Raw genomic sequence first — 18,110 nt, 5'->3', positions numbered from 1 at the left:
GCTAAGGCTCCATGCTCCCAATGCAGGGGTCCTGGGTTCTATTCCTGGTCAGGGAACTAGATCCTACATCCACGTGTGGCAACTAAGACCCCCACACAGCCAAATAAATACATTTTTTCCTTATTTAAAAATTGTCACATTGCTATCTTAAAAGCAAAGTTATTTAATCCTGACATCGACCTTGGGAGGTGGAATTGCTATGTCCATTTTGTAGAAAAGCCTCAGAAGTGGCAGATCGTGTCCAATGGCATTAAGCAAGAAAGTGTTGGAATCAAGATTTGATGTTATTTCTAACTCTAAAGGCATATTTCTGCCTGCATAAAATGCTGTTATCCCCAATTCCTCATACTGAGCTGAATCTGCTTCCCCATGGAAATGCCACCTATTTCCTTCCTTCTGGCTTCTGTAGCAGCACAGTTCTCTTCTCTAATTTAATTCCTCTTTCATATTGTATTTCTAGTATTGAAATTCAGCCTTCATGTTCCTTAAGGTCTCTCCTTTCTAAGATAAATGTCACAGTTTTCTTAAACTGTATATCACAGGACAGCAGTTTCAGATCTAGCGCGTCTAGTTTGTTCAATTCTGCCTCTTAGAAGCATATTTCAGAATAGAGGAGCCGTCACAGCCCTAGTGCTCTACATCTCTCCAGAGTTAAAGGAGTCAAAGGTCACCTTCTCTTTTTAGGTACCAGAGCATAGGCTAGTTTATGCTAATCTGCAATCAATTAAGAGCTCTCTTGTTAATCATCTGTTCTGGAGTTCTGCCAGGGATGGATGTCAAACTCTCAAGCCTCCAAGCTTCTGCATTAATAAAATCTTTTTTGAAAGTCTTTTGGGATTAAATGGATTTAATTCTTTTCTTTTCCCATAAGAATGATGACATTTCAAACTATTCAGACCTGCAGTGTTTCTTTTCTTTCTAAGGATAATGGCAACTCAGTCATAATGATCTTGCTCGAGACAACATTTGAAGTGACATTGCTCCAGCAGGAAGTATATCTGTCACATGAAATTCCCCAAATCACAAGGAATGTGGGGAAAGGAGGAAGTGTGATGTTACAAAACAGAACAAGGACTTGGTATCAGGCTGAACTGGATTCAATTCTGTTTCTATTATTTGCCTGCTGTGTAACTTTGGACAAGCTGCTTAACTTCTCTGAGCATCAGCTTCCATAAAAATATAAAATACAAAAATATTATTTAAGACCTAACATGCAGCATTTCTGTAGGATTAATAGTAATGTGTAAAGGGAATGGGGATTGGCACATAACTGGCCCTCAGTACATAGTAGTTATTTTAAGTACAATAGATAGATAGCTGCTTTTGAACTATGACTTAAGGAGTGAAGGAAATATAGGACTTTAAAAATATTTTCCTCTGCACTATCTGAAATTCTTTTTCTCTGCCATTTTTAAAATATATAAAACTTTAAAAATATTACATACATTCATATTGTTGTGTAACCATTGCCACCATCCATCTCCATAACTTTTTCATCCTGTACAACTGAAACTATATCCATTAAACAATAACCCCTCATCCCTCCCTTCCTCCAGGCCCTGGTAATCGCTATTCTACTTTCTGTCTCCACGGTTTTGATTACTCTAAGTACTCCTCATATAAATGCAATCGTACAGTAATTATCTTTTTGTGACTGGCTTATTTTATTAGACATAATGTTCTGAAATTCTCCAAGCCAGGCTTCAGCAGTATGTGAACCGTGAAATTCCAGATGTTCAAGCTGGTTTTAGAAAAGGCAGAGGAACCAAAGATCAAATTGCCAACATCCGCTGGATCATCGAAAAAGCAAGAGAGTTCCAGAAAAGCATCTATTTCTGCTTTATTGACTATGCCAAAGCTTTTGACTGTGTGGATCACAATAAACTGTGGAAAATTCTGAAAGAGATGGGAATACCAGACCACCTGACCTGCCTCTTGAGAAACCTATATGCAGGTCAGGAAGCAACAGTTAGAACTGGACATGGAACAACAGACTGGTTCCAAATAGGAAAAGGAGTACGTCAAGGCTGTATATTGTCACCCTGCTTATTTAACTTAAATGCAGAGTACATCATGAGAAACGCTGGGCTGGAGGAAGCACAAGCTGGAATCCAGATTGCCGGGAGAAATATTAATAACCTCAGATATGCAGATAACACTACCACTTATGGCAGAAAGCAAAGAAGAACTAAAGAGCGTCTTGATGAAAGTGAAAGAGGAGAGGGAAAAGTTGGCTTAAAGCTCAACATTCAGAAAACGAAGATCATGGCATTTGGTCCCATCACTTCATGGTAAATAGATGGGGAAACAGTGGGAACAGTGGCTGACTTTATTTTTTTGGGCTCCAAAATCACTGCAGATGGTGACTGCAGCCATGAAATTAAAAGATGCTTACTCCTTGGAAGGAAAGTTATGACCAAACTAGATAGCATATTAAAAAGCAGAGACATTACTTTGCTATGGTTTTTCCAGTGGTCATGTATGAATGTGAAAGTTGGACTATAAAGAAAGCTGAGTGCTGAAGAATTGATACTTTTGAACTGTGGTGTTGGAGAAGACTCTTGAGAGTCCCTTGGACTGCAAGAAGATCCAACCAGTCCATCCTAAAGGAGATCAGTCCTGGGTGTTCACTGGAAGAACTGATGTTGAAGCTGAAATTCCAATACTTTGGCCACCTGATGCAAAAAGCTGACTCATTGGAAAAGACCCTGATGCTGGGAAACATTGCAGGCAGGAGGAGAAGGGGATGACAGAGGATGAGATGGTTGGATGGCATCACAGACTCAACGGACATGGGTTTGGGTGGACTCTGGGAGTTGGCCTGGCGTGCTGCAGTTCATGGGGTCACAAAGAGTCGGACACGACTGAGCGACTGAAGTGGAATGTTCTCAAGGTTCATATGGACATATGTTGCACCATATGTCAAAATTTCCTTCTTTTTAAGACTAAAGAATGTCCCATTGTTTGTATATATCAAATTTTGCTTATCCATTTTTCTGTTGTCAGACACTTGAGTTGCTTCCAGGTTTTATGGTATACAGCCATCTCTTCCAGACCTTGTTTTCAATTATTTTGGTTACATAGCCAGAAGTGGAATTGCTGGATCATTAGTAATTCCATTTTTAATTTTTTAGGAAATCCACACTATTTTTCCAGCGGCTGCACCAATTTACATTCCCACTGACTGTGCCCAAGTGTTTGGATTTCTCCACACCTTCACGGTTTGTTGTCTTGGTTTTTGTTTTGCTTTAATAGCAGCCATCTTAATGGTGTGTGAGATTCTTTGTTTCATTTTGACTACTTCTTGAAATTCTATTGTTAAAGATTTTTATTCATTTGGGGTTAACCAGCATTCTCTTTTAAAAGGCAAATATACTTAACAGCTATCTCTCTTATCTCCTCTGGTCAGACTGATGACTTGCTGGTAGTAACTGGACTTAATTACCTATACTTCTCAAATCACACACCCAGAGCCCTGATGTGACTGGTTTTTCTTAAGGGATCGATACTTAAGTGCTGTGACTTGCCTGCATTTCAAGTACAGTAAGGATTCACCCCATTATCCAGTGTTAGAAATTAATGTTGAAAAAACAAGACAGAGATGGGCCACTGCCTGTTTGTGAAAATTATTTAATTAATTTATTTAAAAGCATTTATTAATACATGGTACAGTGATGTCAAGCTCTTATATTTCTGAGAATTTCAAGCTCCAGAAGGCCAAGGTATTTTCCTGTTTGGCTCACTGCTTTACTTTACTTACTAGGCCTGAGACAGTGCCTAGACTATCTAAAGGGCTCAGTGTTTGTTATGAATGAGTGGATATATTCTGCAGATATATTCTATGGTTCTCCAGATATAGTCGACACACTCTGGGAGTGCCTAAGATGGTTTCAGGGAGTCTGCATGGTCAAAACTACTTTCATAATAATAATAAGACAATATTTGGTCTTTTTCATTGTGTTTGTATTTTCACTGATTGTAAAACCGGATGAAACTGCTGGCATCTTAGCAGGAAATCAAGGCAGTGTGGCACCAACTTGTATTATATTTATATTTTTCACTGCTACAATGCAATAAAACAATCAAGAGTCCACTTTCACTTAAGGGTGTCCTTGATGAAGCAGTACAAATGATTAATTTTGTGAAATCTCTTCTATCTTTTTAATGTTCTATGTGATAAATTTGACATATACATAGAGCAGCTCTGCTAATTACTGAAGTATATAGTTGTGCAACTGTCTGAGAGGTGTGGATTGAACTAGCTGCTTTTCTTCATTAAATACCTTTTTTTTAAAAGAATAACAAAAACTATGGTCATTCCACTTGGATATTTGGACAAAATGGATCTGTCACTTCAAGGAAAATGACTGAAAGAAAGTATTTCTGCCAGTGACAAAATCTGAGCTTTCAAGTATAATTTATACTTTTGGAAATTGTGCTGAAGTAGAGCAGAATATGCCACCCACAAATATGGTACATTGGCTTGTGGGTTATTTTGAGCTGAAGGCAGTAACACCCAGCAGACTTAGGAAAAACTTTTATCTGGTTGGATGGCATTACTGACTCAATAAACATGAGTTTGAGAAAACTCTGGGAGATAGTGAAGGATAGGAAAGCTTGGTGTGCTGCAGTTCATGGGGTTGCAAAGAGTTGGACACGACTTAGCGACTGAACATTAACAACAACTACCCAACAGAATTTAGATAGGAGGCCTGTATTAAAAAAGAGCTCTTACCAGAGATAACTTTTTTTTTTTTCTGAAAGACTTTTTCAGCAAGACTGGGTAAACTTCTAATTACCAAACATCTACTCTCTTTCTAGTACTGTGAATTGCCCTCCTTTTTTGAAGCTCCAAGCCCCTATCCTAGTCTTCAGTGAGCTTGATGGCTTCACAAGATTGATGAGATTACTGATGATTTGAATAAATGTGATTTTTAAAATGCTGAATAATGAAATGGATCAATAGTTGGAAGATCTGGGGGATTTCCCTGGTGGTTCAGTGGTTACAACTTTGAGCTTCAAATGCAAGGGGGGTGGGTTCAATCCCTGGTTGGGGAACTAAGATCTCACATGCCTCCTGGCGTGGCCAAGAAAAATAAAAAATATTTGGAAGAGCTGTATAATTCAGGAATATTTTCCAAATGGTTTTAGATTTCCCATTACAACTAACTTTTAAGGAACTACCATTTGTTGAGTTTTGCTACTAACAAATAAGAGTTCAGAAGCCCTGCTTGGACCAGCACTGAGCTGCTCTAAAGCTGGCCAGGCAGCTCTGGCTATCAACATGCACCCTGCCAGAGTATCTTGCTTTGTCTCTGCCCCTGATCAAGAGTTAAGCTCTCCCCCGTGTTATGATGGAAGAAGGAAGACCCGCCTTCTAAATGCAGAGCCCTGTCAAGACTGAATGGAACTCCTGCTGTGTCCTTTTCACCTATTTCAAAGGGGACATTAGCAGCATACACTTTCTCAGAACAGTTCTCCAGAGCTCTGGGCAATGTCAAGAGCCCCCAACCAGCCAGAGCAGAGAGATGATCCTGAGGAATGTTAAGAAAATCTATTTCCCCAGTGATGGTGGACCTGCTAGTACCAGCTTTGAAGTTGGAAAAAGCCAGTCTCCAGAGAGAAGAAAAGATCTGTCCTTTTACTGAAGACTTCGGTGTGAAGTTCTTTTCCAAATCTGTTTGTGATTTTCTACTGTGAATTCACAGAGACTAGAGACATCACTGTCCTTTTCTCTTTCTGCCACAAAAGAGGGTTGAGTCCAGAGCAAGTTTCTGTTCTCTCTGAAATACTATACTTCTCTTCCTTGGCACCTATGCCCCATGCCAGGGTTTGTTTGTTTTTAACTTGTACAGTGAATCCCGAGCATATAAGATGGTTAAAAGAGCTGTTCAGGGACTTCCCCTGGTGGTCCAGTGGTTAAGACTTTGTGCTCCCAATGCAGAGGACATGGGTTCGATCCCTGGTTGGGGAACTTAGATCCCCCTTACTCTGTGGCATGGCCAAAAGAAAATAAAGAGCTGTTCAGGAATGGGAAGCATAGAGGCCCATATGCCCTCACCCACTGCCCTCCTTCTTAGAAATCAGGCATCTTACTCTCCATCAGTGGTGTCTTCCACATCAAGACTAACCACATGGTTCCATATGGGATTGTCCCACTACAATTCCAGCCTGATGCTTTCTAGCCTTAACCAGACTGTGGTCAACTTCCCTCTTGTCTCTACCAAAAGCAAAATGGAAGTAGGATGGGGTGTCTGGAAGCTGGGCATTCCCTGCATCTTTCAAGTTTGGAAGGAAACTGAAAAACGTCTCTAGCTGGCCCTGATAAATGAGATAACTTTCACTTGGAAAATTTGGTCCCTCAATTTCAAAAAAGTGATCCCAAATGAAATGATTGAGCAATCTGAGAAGTAACTTCTTAAAAGTCAGTAAGCAAACTGCCCCATCCCAAGCAGGGCCAACACTCAGTTCTGTATCCAGAACATTCCTCAGAAGAGCTCCATGACTTCCTGGCTGCCCTTCCTCTGAGGAGGAGGACTCTGACATCCCAACCCCCACAGGTGCTCATTCTTACTGGACAGCCTTCTGCAGGTTGCCATCACCACGGAACCTTTCCTTTAGCTCTTCCACCATTAGTTGCATCTGGGAAATAGTAACTTTCTTTTCAGCACAGAACCATTGGGGCCACCTGTGCAGATACCACGGCATCTTACACAAATTGGAGGTTAAGAGGCATGGCTGGGTCCAAGACTTGGCAGCAGGACTTCCCTTCAGATTGTTCCAGAAAAAGTTACGAATTTCTCCAAAGTCCTTCATCTCTCCAGTGTGGGAAAGCAGCCTGGTGTCCAGTGTGAGCTCTGTACTTACCAACCCCGGAGACCCCATGCTGTCCACAGTCCTCATGCACACCCCACCTGCTCCCATGTAACAGCTCAGAGAGTGAGTAATAAGACATTTTTGGATTAAAATTAAAAAAGTACCCACAATTATCAGAGAAGGCTAAAGATACTTCTCCCTTTTCTAGCTGTGTTATCTGCATGAGACCAGATTTTCTGGATTTCCTTGTCCAAAAAACAGTACAACGAACGAATGGGGAAGCACATGGGAATTTGCAAAACTGTAATATAATGCCACTCTGCTCAGAGGGTCTTCCCAGGTGTCTCAGTGGTAAAGAATCCGCTTGCCAATGCAAAAGCCACAGGTGACACGGGTTCTATTCAAGGGCCAGGAAGATCCCCTGGAGGAGGAAACGGCAACCCCTTCTATTAACCTTGCTGGGAGAATCCCATGTACAGAGGAGCCTGGAGGGCTACAGTCCAAGGGGTTGCAAAGAATCAGACATGACTGAAGTGACTGAGCACCCATTCAATACTTTTTTTTTTTCATTCAATACTTTTTTTAAAAAAATGTAGTTATATTTCATGAAATATATTATGTTCACATGTAATGGTTTATTATTAGCTCTGTGAAAGTTGCTCAGTTGTGTCCGACTCTTTTCCACCCCATGGACTGTATAATCCATGGAAATCTCCAGGCCAGAATACTGGAGTGGGTAGCCTTTCCCTTCTCCAGGGGATCTTCTTAACACAGTGATTGAATCCAGGTCTCCTGCATTGCAGGCAGATTCTTTACCAAGGAAGCCCCATTATTAGCTTTGTGTGCTGTGCTTATTCGCTCAGTCATGTCTGACTCTTTGTGACCCCATGGACTATAGCCTGCCAGGCTCCTCTGTCCATGGGGATTCTCCAGGCCAGAATACTGGAGTGGGGTGCCACACTCTCTTTCAAGGTATCGTCCCAACCCAGGGATCAAACCCAGATCTCCCGCATTGCAGGCAGATTCTTCACCATCTGAGCCACCAGGGAAGTCCATTATTAGCTTTAGGTGAATTAATAAATGCTTTTAAATTTCTCAATTTAAATTTCCAATCCAGTGAACATTGCACATAAACAAAAGCTCTTTGGGAGTCCATAATCATTTTTAAGAATGTAAAGGGATCCTGAGACAAAAACGTTTGGCAAAACTTGCTTTAAGTGCACCTTACGTTCTGAGCTATCTCCACTTTATAGAAGAGGAAACTAAGACAAAGATTTAAGACCAGTTTAGGGCCACAAGGTCACTGCAGTGCCCAGATCTTCTAACTCCAGAGCTTGTATTTGTGACTGTAACTTTTCCCTTGAAATTAACCTTTGCTAAGACATTTCAACAGTATTAAAAAAAAATCTTCATCATAGTCAACGGATTCTTCCTTCTTTACTGACTAGCTGCGCGATCCTTCCTTACGTTTGTCTCTCAAGTGAACGAACTTGCAGTGTTTGCAGGATTGTCCGCAGTTCGGCTTTCGCTAGGACAATCGAGTTTTCGAATCTGAGTGGGCGACCCCTTGATAATTCCGCCGGGGAACCGAAACCTACAGAGTTCAAACGGGCACCCTCTCCAGACTGAGAGAGGCTCCCACGTTCCTGATTCTCCCACGCTCAGCACCGCTGACTAACCCTCACACCTCTCGGCTCCTGGACCCACTTTTGGACAGTCAGGTACGCTTCTTGGCTACTGATTGGCTGCGCTTAACAACAATGGGCGGGACGCGGCTCCGGATTGGACGTCAGAGCCCCTTCTCCTCCCCTCGCTCTCGTCCCCCAAGCAGCGCCCCAAGAGAGAGGTGCGGGATCCAGATTCCAGCCAGGGCCTGGGCGGTGCGGAGTGCGCCGCCGCGAGAGGTGCTTGTCGCTAAGAGCCAGGGCCTGCGAGGGCGGGGCGCCCTGGGCACCAGGGATTGGCGTGCCTGCAGCCTTCTCCCGTCGTGCACCGGGGCGCCGGCCGCTCACCCGGAAGGAGAACCTGGGACTCTTTACTATATGGTGGGGCGCTGGCGGTATCGCTGTGGGGAGTGGGCGCTGCTCTCAGGTGAGGGGGCGTGGACGGGTTCGCGGGGGGTGGGTGCTACTCTCTGGTAAGGGCCATGGGTTTGAGCGTCAGCAGTGGTGCTTGAGGTGGGGACCTTGCTGGACATCCTAGGAAAGGAGCAGCTTCACCTCCCGGGATGAAGATGGGTGCTTGGTCCGGATCCAAGGAAGGAAACCTGGCTTTCCATTTAGTTTTATAAAATATATAAAGCATCTTTCCTTCCCACTCCCCAAGCTTAGTAGGCAAAGAGGAATAAGGACCACGTCGTCCTTTGGCTCCTTGTTCGTAAGGAATACAGGAGTTTGCTACGTTGACCCAAACGCTGGGACTAGGAGTAATGGCAAGTATTCTACTGGGACACAGGAGGCTCTTGCGTTGGATTGTGGTTGCCTTTGTTACTTAGCTGGAAGTAGAAGGAGGGGCAAGTTACAGATGAACAAAAGGATGGAGCAGAGCTGCTTGGCTGAGAACGGGCAGATGTTGGTCAGACCTGGGGAGCTACTTCTGCTACTTGTGGGTGTTTCAGAAGGAGAGCTTTTTGAGTTGCTATCCGGCACCAAGGGCTGAAGAATGAGCAAGAAGGGATGGGAGTCTCGGCGGCTTACATACTTTTATCACCGGATTTGTTTTTTTTTTAACATGCCTCTTGAAGTTTTAGAAAGTATTGAAGTATTAGTTTAAATGGGAGTGAAAATTGTGGAGCTAAAGCTTTGACTTTCTGCCTGGAATTGTTTAGACACTTACAGGTTGCTTTATAAATAGAAAGCAACTGGATTTTCCCCGGAGATACTGGTGCTGGTACAGGTGGAGAAAATAAACTTCAGACGTGATTGAAAGGGCCCAGGAAATGTAGTTGGCGCTGCATAAGTAGCTGAGAGGGCCACTGACTCTATCCTTAGTTGGATGACACACGGATCCATCTTCCAGATCATAGAGCTAAAATTAAGAGCTTCCTCTTTTTCCTCCAAGGGCAGAAATGCCTCATTTCCTCCTGAGGAGTGGGGTCTACAGGGAGGAAGCTGATAGAGAATAGTAGTTGCTAGAAATTATTCCTTGAAGTCTAGGTTTTTGTGTTTGTCCAGTGTTTTTAAGGAAAGTTACATTGGAAGCTTTCTAAGTGCCCTTTAATCTTAGGGTTAGTGAAGTCGCTCAGTCGTGTCCAACTCTTTGCAACCCCATGGACTGTAGCCCACCAGGCTCCTCCATCCATAAAATTTTCTAGGCCAGAGTAGTGGAGTGGGTTGCCATTTCCTTCTCCAAATTTTAGGGTTAAGTGTATAGCATCTTGGGGGTCCTTGGATTTTTTCCCCCTCCTCGGATATTTTTTAAGCCAGTTTATAGCTGTTTGTTTCTAAGTGGCGTGAGTCCCAAAAGAAAGGAGAGATACTTGCTCTCGGCCCTTGGCTCACTCTTCTTGAGCCTGAGAGTGATGACCATTTAGTTACTGAATTATGGTCCTGGATTTGGCAAACTTTTCAAGGCCCTGGAGATTCGTGAGCTTCACTTAGTGTGTGGATTGCCTTATTGTCATCTTTCTTGCCCTTACTTTTGTGGAAAGACACTTTGGTGTATTTAATTTTGCTCCTGTGCTGGGAATATACCAAATGCCTGAAATGAGAAGAGAAAGAAACTTTTTTGTTTTAATCTGAGGAGATTAATTGTTCACAGTGAGTCAACCTGATCCCTTTGGTTACAGCAGTTAGACTGCTTACATCCAGGATGTAATACATGAGTTGTTATGGAATTGGATTTCCCACTTCTCAGTTCAGGGCCTTTGTGTAGTGACCGCATCAGATGAAAAGTCAGAGTGTCAGCAAGTGGACTACTTAATATGGCACCGCAGTCACAGCGTTTCCGGTTTGCTGGGCTGTATAGCCGGGATTTGTCCTATATCATGCAGCTTCATCTCTGCATGCAGTGTCTGTGTGTGGAGAGACCTTCTGGTATTCTAGAAAAGATTGGGAAAGCTGTGTGCCCTGCTAATTTTGTGGTGTAAACGACTTCCTCTCCTCCTGAAATGTTAGCCTTTGTTAGCACAACATAAAGTAGAAGGAAACTCATTACATGCTCTTCTAATGGTAAAGCAGAACTAATAAGAGAATGTGTTTAAAATTAATTGTGGGACTGTAAAAATGAGTGGGTGTGTGAATGGGCAGGGGGGGAGGACAGGGAGAGCTTAGAGATAGTCTCATTTTCCCAGGAGCCAGCCTGGATCATTTGTTGGCAGTACATATTGGCTGAAGTCAGTTTTCATTTCAAGGTAAATTGGAAAGGGAAATTAAACCTTATTGTTCCGCTCTTAAGAGAGGAGAAGGGGGTGGAGGCAGCAGCCAGAGTGGATGCTGTTGAAGTGGTTCTAGGAGTAACAAGATTAGTGCTGTATTTTAACAGAAGGTGACATCATGGGCCCCTTTGGACTTGAGTAACCCTGTGCCTCAGCCTTCATGGTCCCCTTGTTGGAGTGGGCGATGTTGCTGCGCATGTAAACTGCCACATTGGGGGAAATCAGTGGCTTAGGCTTTAATGAATCTTTGCAAAGGAGTGGAAAACATCCTGAATCGACCTGTGCAGCTCTGGGGTGCTTGGGCAGAGGTACAAACCGCATGTCGAGAGGAAATGATTAGAACCATTGGCTTGGGTTCTGGAAATGGAATTAGCTAAGAGAAGGTCACAACTGGGCAACCCGCTCAGGTGCCCCCGGAACTCTCCAACTCAGATCTGCCTCTGGGGTCCTGAGTGTGCTTAAGCAAGACAAAGGGAGACAGGCCTCGGCGTTTGTGGGGTTTTGGTTTTCTCTAGACAGCCAGGAGGGGGCGGTGTTAGGCTCAGTTAGAGAGCTGTGCTGTGTGGGTCCAGCAATTCTCAGGCAGAAAGGTTTTACAGCTCAGCCTGCCCGTTCTGGCCGCCTCAGGTGACATTGTTGACCTGAACTTGTTTTGGCTAGAGATGGCCCCTGGTTCAGAGTCCCTGCCATGGTCTGAGAAGGGAGGTAAATCCCTCAGGGCTTTTAGCTTGGCCCCCAGCTCATGAGTGTGTGGGGGCTCCCTCAAAAGCTCAGCAGGTAAAGAATCCTCTTGCAACAGGAGACAGGGGTTTGATCCCTGGGTTGGGAAGATCCCCTGGAGAGGGGAATGGCAGCCTGCTCCAGTGTCCCTGCCTGGAAAACCCCAGGGACAGAGAAAATGGGCTAATGGGCTACAGTCCAAAGGGTTGCAGAGTCTGACATGACTGAGCGACTGTGTGCAGTAGCTTGTGTGGGTGGATTTTTTTGCTTCCTCTTAAATTTTACACAAGAACAAAAAAAGTTGCCTGGATTTCCCCAGGGGGGTCGCTTAAAAATTTTCAGGGTTTTGCCCTGGCAAAGAGAGGTGAGAGTAGATGCATACTAACAGAGATTGATCCTGTATCTCCTGTCTCTCATCAGATGTTTCCTTCCAATGGGCTTTTGGTGTAGGATGTTGGAGAACCAAGAGCAGGAGGTAAGCATATGATTTCCGGGGAACATCTGGCTGAAAGCTTGAGGGGCTCTGGGAGATCCAGATACTGCTCGGTGGTGGTGTTCTGACAGTGATGCCTTAGTGGTTCTGATGTGCTCAGAGTCAAGCGAGAAGAGGGAAATCAGTAGTGAAGGCATGACTGAGAAATGAGGTTCCCTTTCCACTAGCTTTCTATTCATCGGAAGGCGCTAGAACGTAAGCTTTGTGAGGGCAAGGATTTTTGTCTCTTGTCCTTGTTCTGCCCCCAGTGCCTTAGCATGGTACCTGCCACATAGAGGGTGGTCAATAAATATTTGCTGAACTGAATGAATAAATGAGCAGAGGAGTGAAAGCTGGCGTTGAGTGGAGTACTCTGGCCACCGTGTGTTGGAACCACCTCAGCGTGTGGCTGCGCTGAAGCTGAAGGAGCGTTTCTTACCTCTAGGAGGTGATCACTGTGCGTGTTCAGGACCCCCGCGTGCAGAATGAGGGCTCCTGGAATTCTTATGTGGATTATAAGATATTCCTTCATGTAAGTGTATCTGACTTTGATATTGGGATCAATATACCTTTCAGGGCTGAGGGCCAGTCCTAAGCAGAACCTGTTTCTGGAGGTATTGACAGAAGAAAAGGAAGGAGGAGAGGAAAGAGAGCCTGGGGTCCGCCTGAGTTGTCTTCAGGCTGCTGGGTGGCACTGTGCTCTGCTTGGATCCCCTTGACTGGGACTGTGGCCTGGTGACTTGAGTCCTTGGTGAGAGGGATGACGGGGAGTTCGTGTAAACTTGGGCTTTTCCACCAAACCCTTTTCACATGCTTTCTCCTGTAGACCAACAGCAAGGCCTTTACCGCCAAGACGTCCTGTGTGCGCCGCCGCTACCGGGAATTTGTGTGGCTGAGAAAGCAGCTCCAGAGAAATGCGGGTTTAGTGTGAGTTCTTTTACTTCCTTCTTGGGTCCAAGGCCGGCTTCTTAGGTTCTTCCTTGGCAACTGGAGTTTACAATGAAGAAAACTGGGCAGAGGTACTAAGGTCGCTGAGAAATGTGTTCTTAAATTATGTTTTCAAGTCAGTGAAAAAAAGTAACAACAGAGTTCTCATTTCTAATATTTTGACCTAACAAAGCCAAACAAATCTAAAGAATGTTTTTCTTTTTTATGTGCATAGGGCTAAACAGAGGTACTGCTGGCTGTGTAAATGTGCTTCACTGGTTATCAGGAACTTTTAGCACCTGGACTAATTTGATGGTGTTCCAGTCCGTTTGATATGTAAAAATTGTGATTTTTCTTTTTTCCCCGTCTTCTTTTTTGTGTAGAGACCTTTATCCAGAGTTACGACAGACTGAGAGCCTTAGGACAGGCACTATTGCTCACTCCTCACCTACACGCTGCAGATAAGCCCTAAAACTGGAGGCAGTTTATGACAGTGATTCCAGCACAGTGTGGTTACTGAGTGCTGTGGTGACTTTGTTAATGACCTAGCCAGTTAGGTAACCTGTGGGATTGATGAGGCCACCGTCATGAGTCAGGCCCTCGTAAGCCAGTCGGAACTTCCTCTGAACAGATCCTGCATCCTCTGGTCTGGCCTGCTGTTTTAAAGCATGTGCCATGCCTCACAGGAGAGGCGAGGGAGGCTGGAAGAGTTTGTGGATGAGTTGCTGCAACCTGACTACTTTTAGAAAATTCCAAACATGATCTTTCGGGACTGGAGATGGTAGCCTTAATTTACACACAAGGACCCAGCATCCTCCATGTCTCCATGTCCAAGTTTCTTCCTTTTGAAATAGTAGTTGATGGTGGGAGTGGGTTCTATAAACAGTGGAGTCTAGCAGCATGGAGTTCGTAAGGCCCAGGCTTGGTTCACACGCCAGCTCTGCTGCTTGCTTACTAGCTGTGTGGCATGGGGAAATCTACTCAACTTCTCTATTTCCTTACCATTAAAACGGGTATGCTGACATCCTTCTCACAGGGTTTTGAGGAGGGTAAATGAAGTAAGGTTTGTAAACGTTTAGCACAGTGCCTGAAAACAGGCGTGTCATCAGTCGGTGTTAGCCCTCTGTCCCTGCCCGCTTATCAAATGCTATTTGTGTTGATTTGTGTCTTTTCTTAGGGGATTTCCTTGATCAGGGACTGGAGTGACTGGGATATTACTTATCTTGGGTATGTGTTACGTTGTGTGACCCCACAGGCCGGTACCTGAACTTCCTGGGAAGTCAACCTTCTTTGGCAGCTCAGATGAGTTCATTGAGAAGCGAAGACAAGGTCTGCAGCACTTTCTTGAAAAGTGAGTGGACTTGGAGGGCTGGCACTTGCCTCTGGGGGGATGGCAGGGGTGTGTGTGCTGTGCAGAATGGCCCCCAGGAGCACACAGGCATGTTTGTGTCAGATGCTCATGCCCTCAGCACTCACTGGAGCCAGAAGGCCTCAGAGGATGGGGCTGGGCCAGCTGCTGTGAGGGCTGACGCTCTGCGCTGTTCTGCCTTTGTCTGCCCCAGGGTCCTGCAGAGCGTGGTCCTCCTGTCAGACAGCCAGTTACACCTCTTCCTGCAAAGCCAGCTCTCAGTGCCTGAGATAGAAGCCTGTGTACAGGGCCGGAGCCCTGTGTCCGTTTCTGACGCCATTCTGCGCTACGCTATGTCCAACTGCGGCTGGGCCCAGGAAGAGAGACGGGGCTCTTCTCACCTGGCTGAAGGAGACCAGCCTAAGAGGTAACTGAATGCTCTTTTCTGAGACACCAGTGGCTAGGATTACTGTAACCTGGCCCGGTGAGGTGTCCATTGGTAGAGAAAGTAAGATGGCATTGGTGGCCTTTCAGGAGGGCCCCTGTCATCCTGTGCATGAGGGCCTTGGGTCTGTGCTGACTCGTCCCTGGGAGATGGCTCTCCTATTGCGAGCTGGGGAGAAAGAAGAAAAGGCTCTCTTATTTGTTTTGTTCTTTATCCTCTCCCCCAACCCCCGCTTTCCTTAGATGACAACTTTATTGAGATGTATTCATATACATAAAACTCCCCCTTTTATGTCCAGTTCAGTAGTTTTTGTCTGGTCACGAGGTCATGCAGCCATCCGTCATCACAGCCAGTTTTCGAACATTCTCATCAGCCCTAAAGAAACCTTGTGCCTATTAGCAGTGACTCCCACACTCCCCAGCCCCAAACCCTGGCCCTTGGTAACCACTGCCTGCTTCCCGTGTGTGTGGGGATTTGCCTTTTCTGGACATTTCACACAGATGGAGTCATCCATGTGGTCTTTTGTGCCAGACCTCTCTCACTTGGCACCGTTTCCCGGTGCGTCCGTGTGGCGGGGCATAGCAACACTGAGTTCCTTCCTGTGGCCAAATACTGTTTCCTTGTATGAATAGGCCTCCCTTGTTGTCCGTTCACTTGTCTTTGTTGATTTTTGTTTACCTGTTCATGCCCTCCTTTTCCCTTTCCCACTTTTTTCCAGTTGTTGCTTTCTCCCAAGACCCGGCAGGAGGAGCTCTCCCTCACCGCCTCCCAGGGAAGAAAAGGATCCGTTCGAGGTGTGGGCTCCTGTGGTTGACTCCGAGGCTCCTCCCTTGGAGAGCCCCACCCTCCCACCCACCTCCTCTCCATCATGCTGTGGTTTTGCAAGACCTGACGAGGGACTCTCCGCTTCTCAGCCTGTGAGGAGGGTCCTGGGAGGGGGCCACGCTGTGCCTTTGGACCCTGGTCAGCTGGAAACAGTTTTGGAGAAGTGAGCTCTCCTCGGAGCTCTGGGTTCTGCTCTGAGGTGGATGAAGGTGATGCAGGCAGGGAGACTTGCTCAGGTGGGGTTAGGCACAGGCTGGTGGTGGGAGGCTGGTCTGCTTCCTGTTTTACCATGGCCTCTGCTCAAGTTGGCTCTGTGGAGATTGGTCATAACTCCTCAGGCTTCTTCGATAGGGATAAGACACTGTGCAGGTGTTTGTAAGTTAAGCACAAGACCCAGGAGTTGTTGGTTCTGAGCCAAACCCCACATTTACTCTCCTGGAAGCTGAATTTCTTTAGATGTCTGTTAATGGGTCCAGGAGCACTGACTCAGGTGACTGGTGGGGACCTGTAGGTGGCAGACTTTAAGCCGCCTTATCAGAGATCGCTCCCGCAGAAGTGCTTGTGTTTCTGTTGTGTCCTTGTGTTCCAACTGGCTGTTTTTGCTGAAGCCCCTGGAGCACTGGTTTCTGGGAGGCTGGCCTCTTGCTACCTCCTCGCATGGACAGGGGGGTGAATATTTTGTCTCCCACCTCCTTGCTTTTCCTCCACTCATAACCACTGAATGGAACGGTGCTGTGACTCCTGACACTGGGGTTTCCTGCGCATCCCAGGACCTCGGCCTGGCTGTATGGGGCCTGAGGCCTGTGAAATAGCTCGTGGCCATCCACAAAAGAGAAAGGTTTGGTCACAGCCAAAGGACAGGGAACGATTCAGGGGGCTTTGTTTTGGAAAAGATACCCTGGACTGTCCCTGCCTCTGTGGTTATAAAGCCGAGATGGACTGTCTTCTCTGCAGGGTTAGCTGAGCTCCTTTCTTGTTTGAATCCTTTTCTTCTCCCTTAGTAACAGCTCCCTTTCCCCAGGGCTTCAGCCACCACGTGTCCCTCTGCTGTGTTGCGGGAGGCCGTCTGTTCAGTCCAGTGGGGTGTGGGGGCTTTGTTTCTGCCTGGAGAGAGGGCTCTGGGGATGGAGATGAGAAACAACACGCCTTCCTTCAGACAATGAGGCGTCCTGCCCTCCTGCTGCCGTAATTCTCTCCTCTGAGAGCTGGAGCTGGAGGAGACGTGCCACTGGCGTTCTGCTTATCTGCCCTGGCGTCTGTGTGTTTCTTCTCCATCTCGCCCGCCCTTCCCTCCCCTGGCCCCCGCACCCTGTCCGTGGGCTCTTCAACTACTCGCCTGTGCTGTGGGACTGTCATGGCATTTAGTTCAGAGTTGCGGGGCTTTGGCCTGAAATAAAATTCAAGTATTTAAGACTGTTGCTGCAGTTGGTGTCTAACAAGCTGTAGCAGTGGAGGAGGCATTGAGGGCTGGCGGTAGTCACTTTCATAAATCATGAATTTATCAGCGTGGAAATAATGGTTCAGAACTGTGCACGGCAGCTCTCCTGCGTTGTGTGCGCAGCTCAAGTTCACCACTGGAGAAAGGACTGTCTTCCAAAGAGGCAGGATCCAGCTCTTCTCACAGTGATGGGCATGAACCTTGTTAGGTATAATTTACCTGATGCTGCTTCCATCCTTGCAGCCTGTCTGAGGTGCCAGGTGCTGAAAGAGAAATAAAGTTTGTCAACAGGCAGATGCCGAGCCCTGGCTGGGACTCATCTCTCTTCTCTGCCTGCCTCCCCTGGGTCTCTCTTTTATATGATGCAGCAGAGCAAGGCGAGGAGAGAAAACCTACAGAGGCAAATCCAAAATGTCAAAAGAAGTTCATTTAAAAGGGGAAAAAAACTCCATACACAACCCTCACAAAAACCCGACAGATGCTAAGCTAATGGCATCCGCTCTGCCGATTGGTGGGGATGACTCATGAATATTAATGAGTCCAATGCTCCAAATGGTGCAGCTGTGAACCCAGCTGTGCTTGAAGCTCTCTGATCTCGAAACTTCCAGACAGGAGCCGGAGGTGGTCTGTGTCAATTCCCTACTCAGCCAAAAAACAGCAAGCTGGGGCGGCTTCTTCTGTTCACTCCTTTTCTTCCTGGAGTTGGTGCTCAGCAGCCAGTTCTGCCAGCAGGGTTGGCTGCTG

The 18,110-nt window shown here is 46.0% G+C and overlaps 1 protein-coding gene across 2 annotated transcripts; it reads left to right on the top strand.

Moving 5' to 3' along the window:
• Window positions 1–8,664: 8,664 nt before the first annotated feature.
• SNX11 (sorting nexin 11) lies at window positions 8,665–17,668 on the top strand. Of its 2 annotated transcripts, XM_027517984.1 has the most exons (7): window positions 8,667–8,907; window positions 12,332–12,386; window positions 12,829–12,915; window positions 13,210–13,310; window positions 14,566–14,661; window positions 14,873–15,085; window positions 15,822–17,668. In XM_027517984.1, exons 2-7 carry the CDS (start codon window positions 12,345–12,347, stop codon window positions 16,093–16,095), a joined length of 813 nt encoding a protein of 270 aa, XP_027373785.1. In that variant the 5' UTR covers window positions 8,667–8,907; window positions 12,332–12,344; the 3' UTR covers window positions 16,096–17,668. The 2 variants fall into 2 exon arrangements, with proteins under 2 accessions (XP_027373786.1, XP_027373785.1); XM_027517985.1 differs by lacking the exon at window positions 12,829–12,915 and having other exon boundaries at window positions 8,665–8,907.
• The last annotated feature ends 442 nt before the right edge of the window (window positions 17,669–18,110 follow it).

The sequence above is a fragment of the Bos indicus x Bos taurus genome, chromosome 19 (genome assembly GCF_003369695.1).
Source record: "Bos indicus x Bos taurus breed Angus x Brahman F1 hybrid chromosome 19, Bos_hybrid_MaternalHap_v2.0, whole genome shotgun sequence".
In the NCBI taxonomy this organism is placed as follows: Eukaryota; Metazoa; Chordata; class Mammalia; order Artiodactyla; family Bovidae; genus Bos; species Bos indicus x Bos taurus.
Note: the sequence above shows the minus strand (reverse complement) of the source record. Positions and strands in the feature narration are given on the sequence as shown.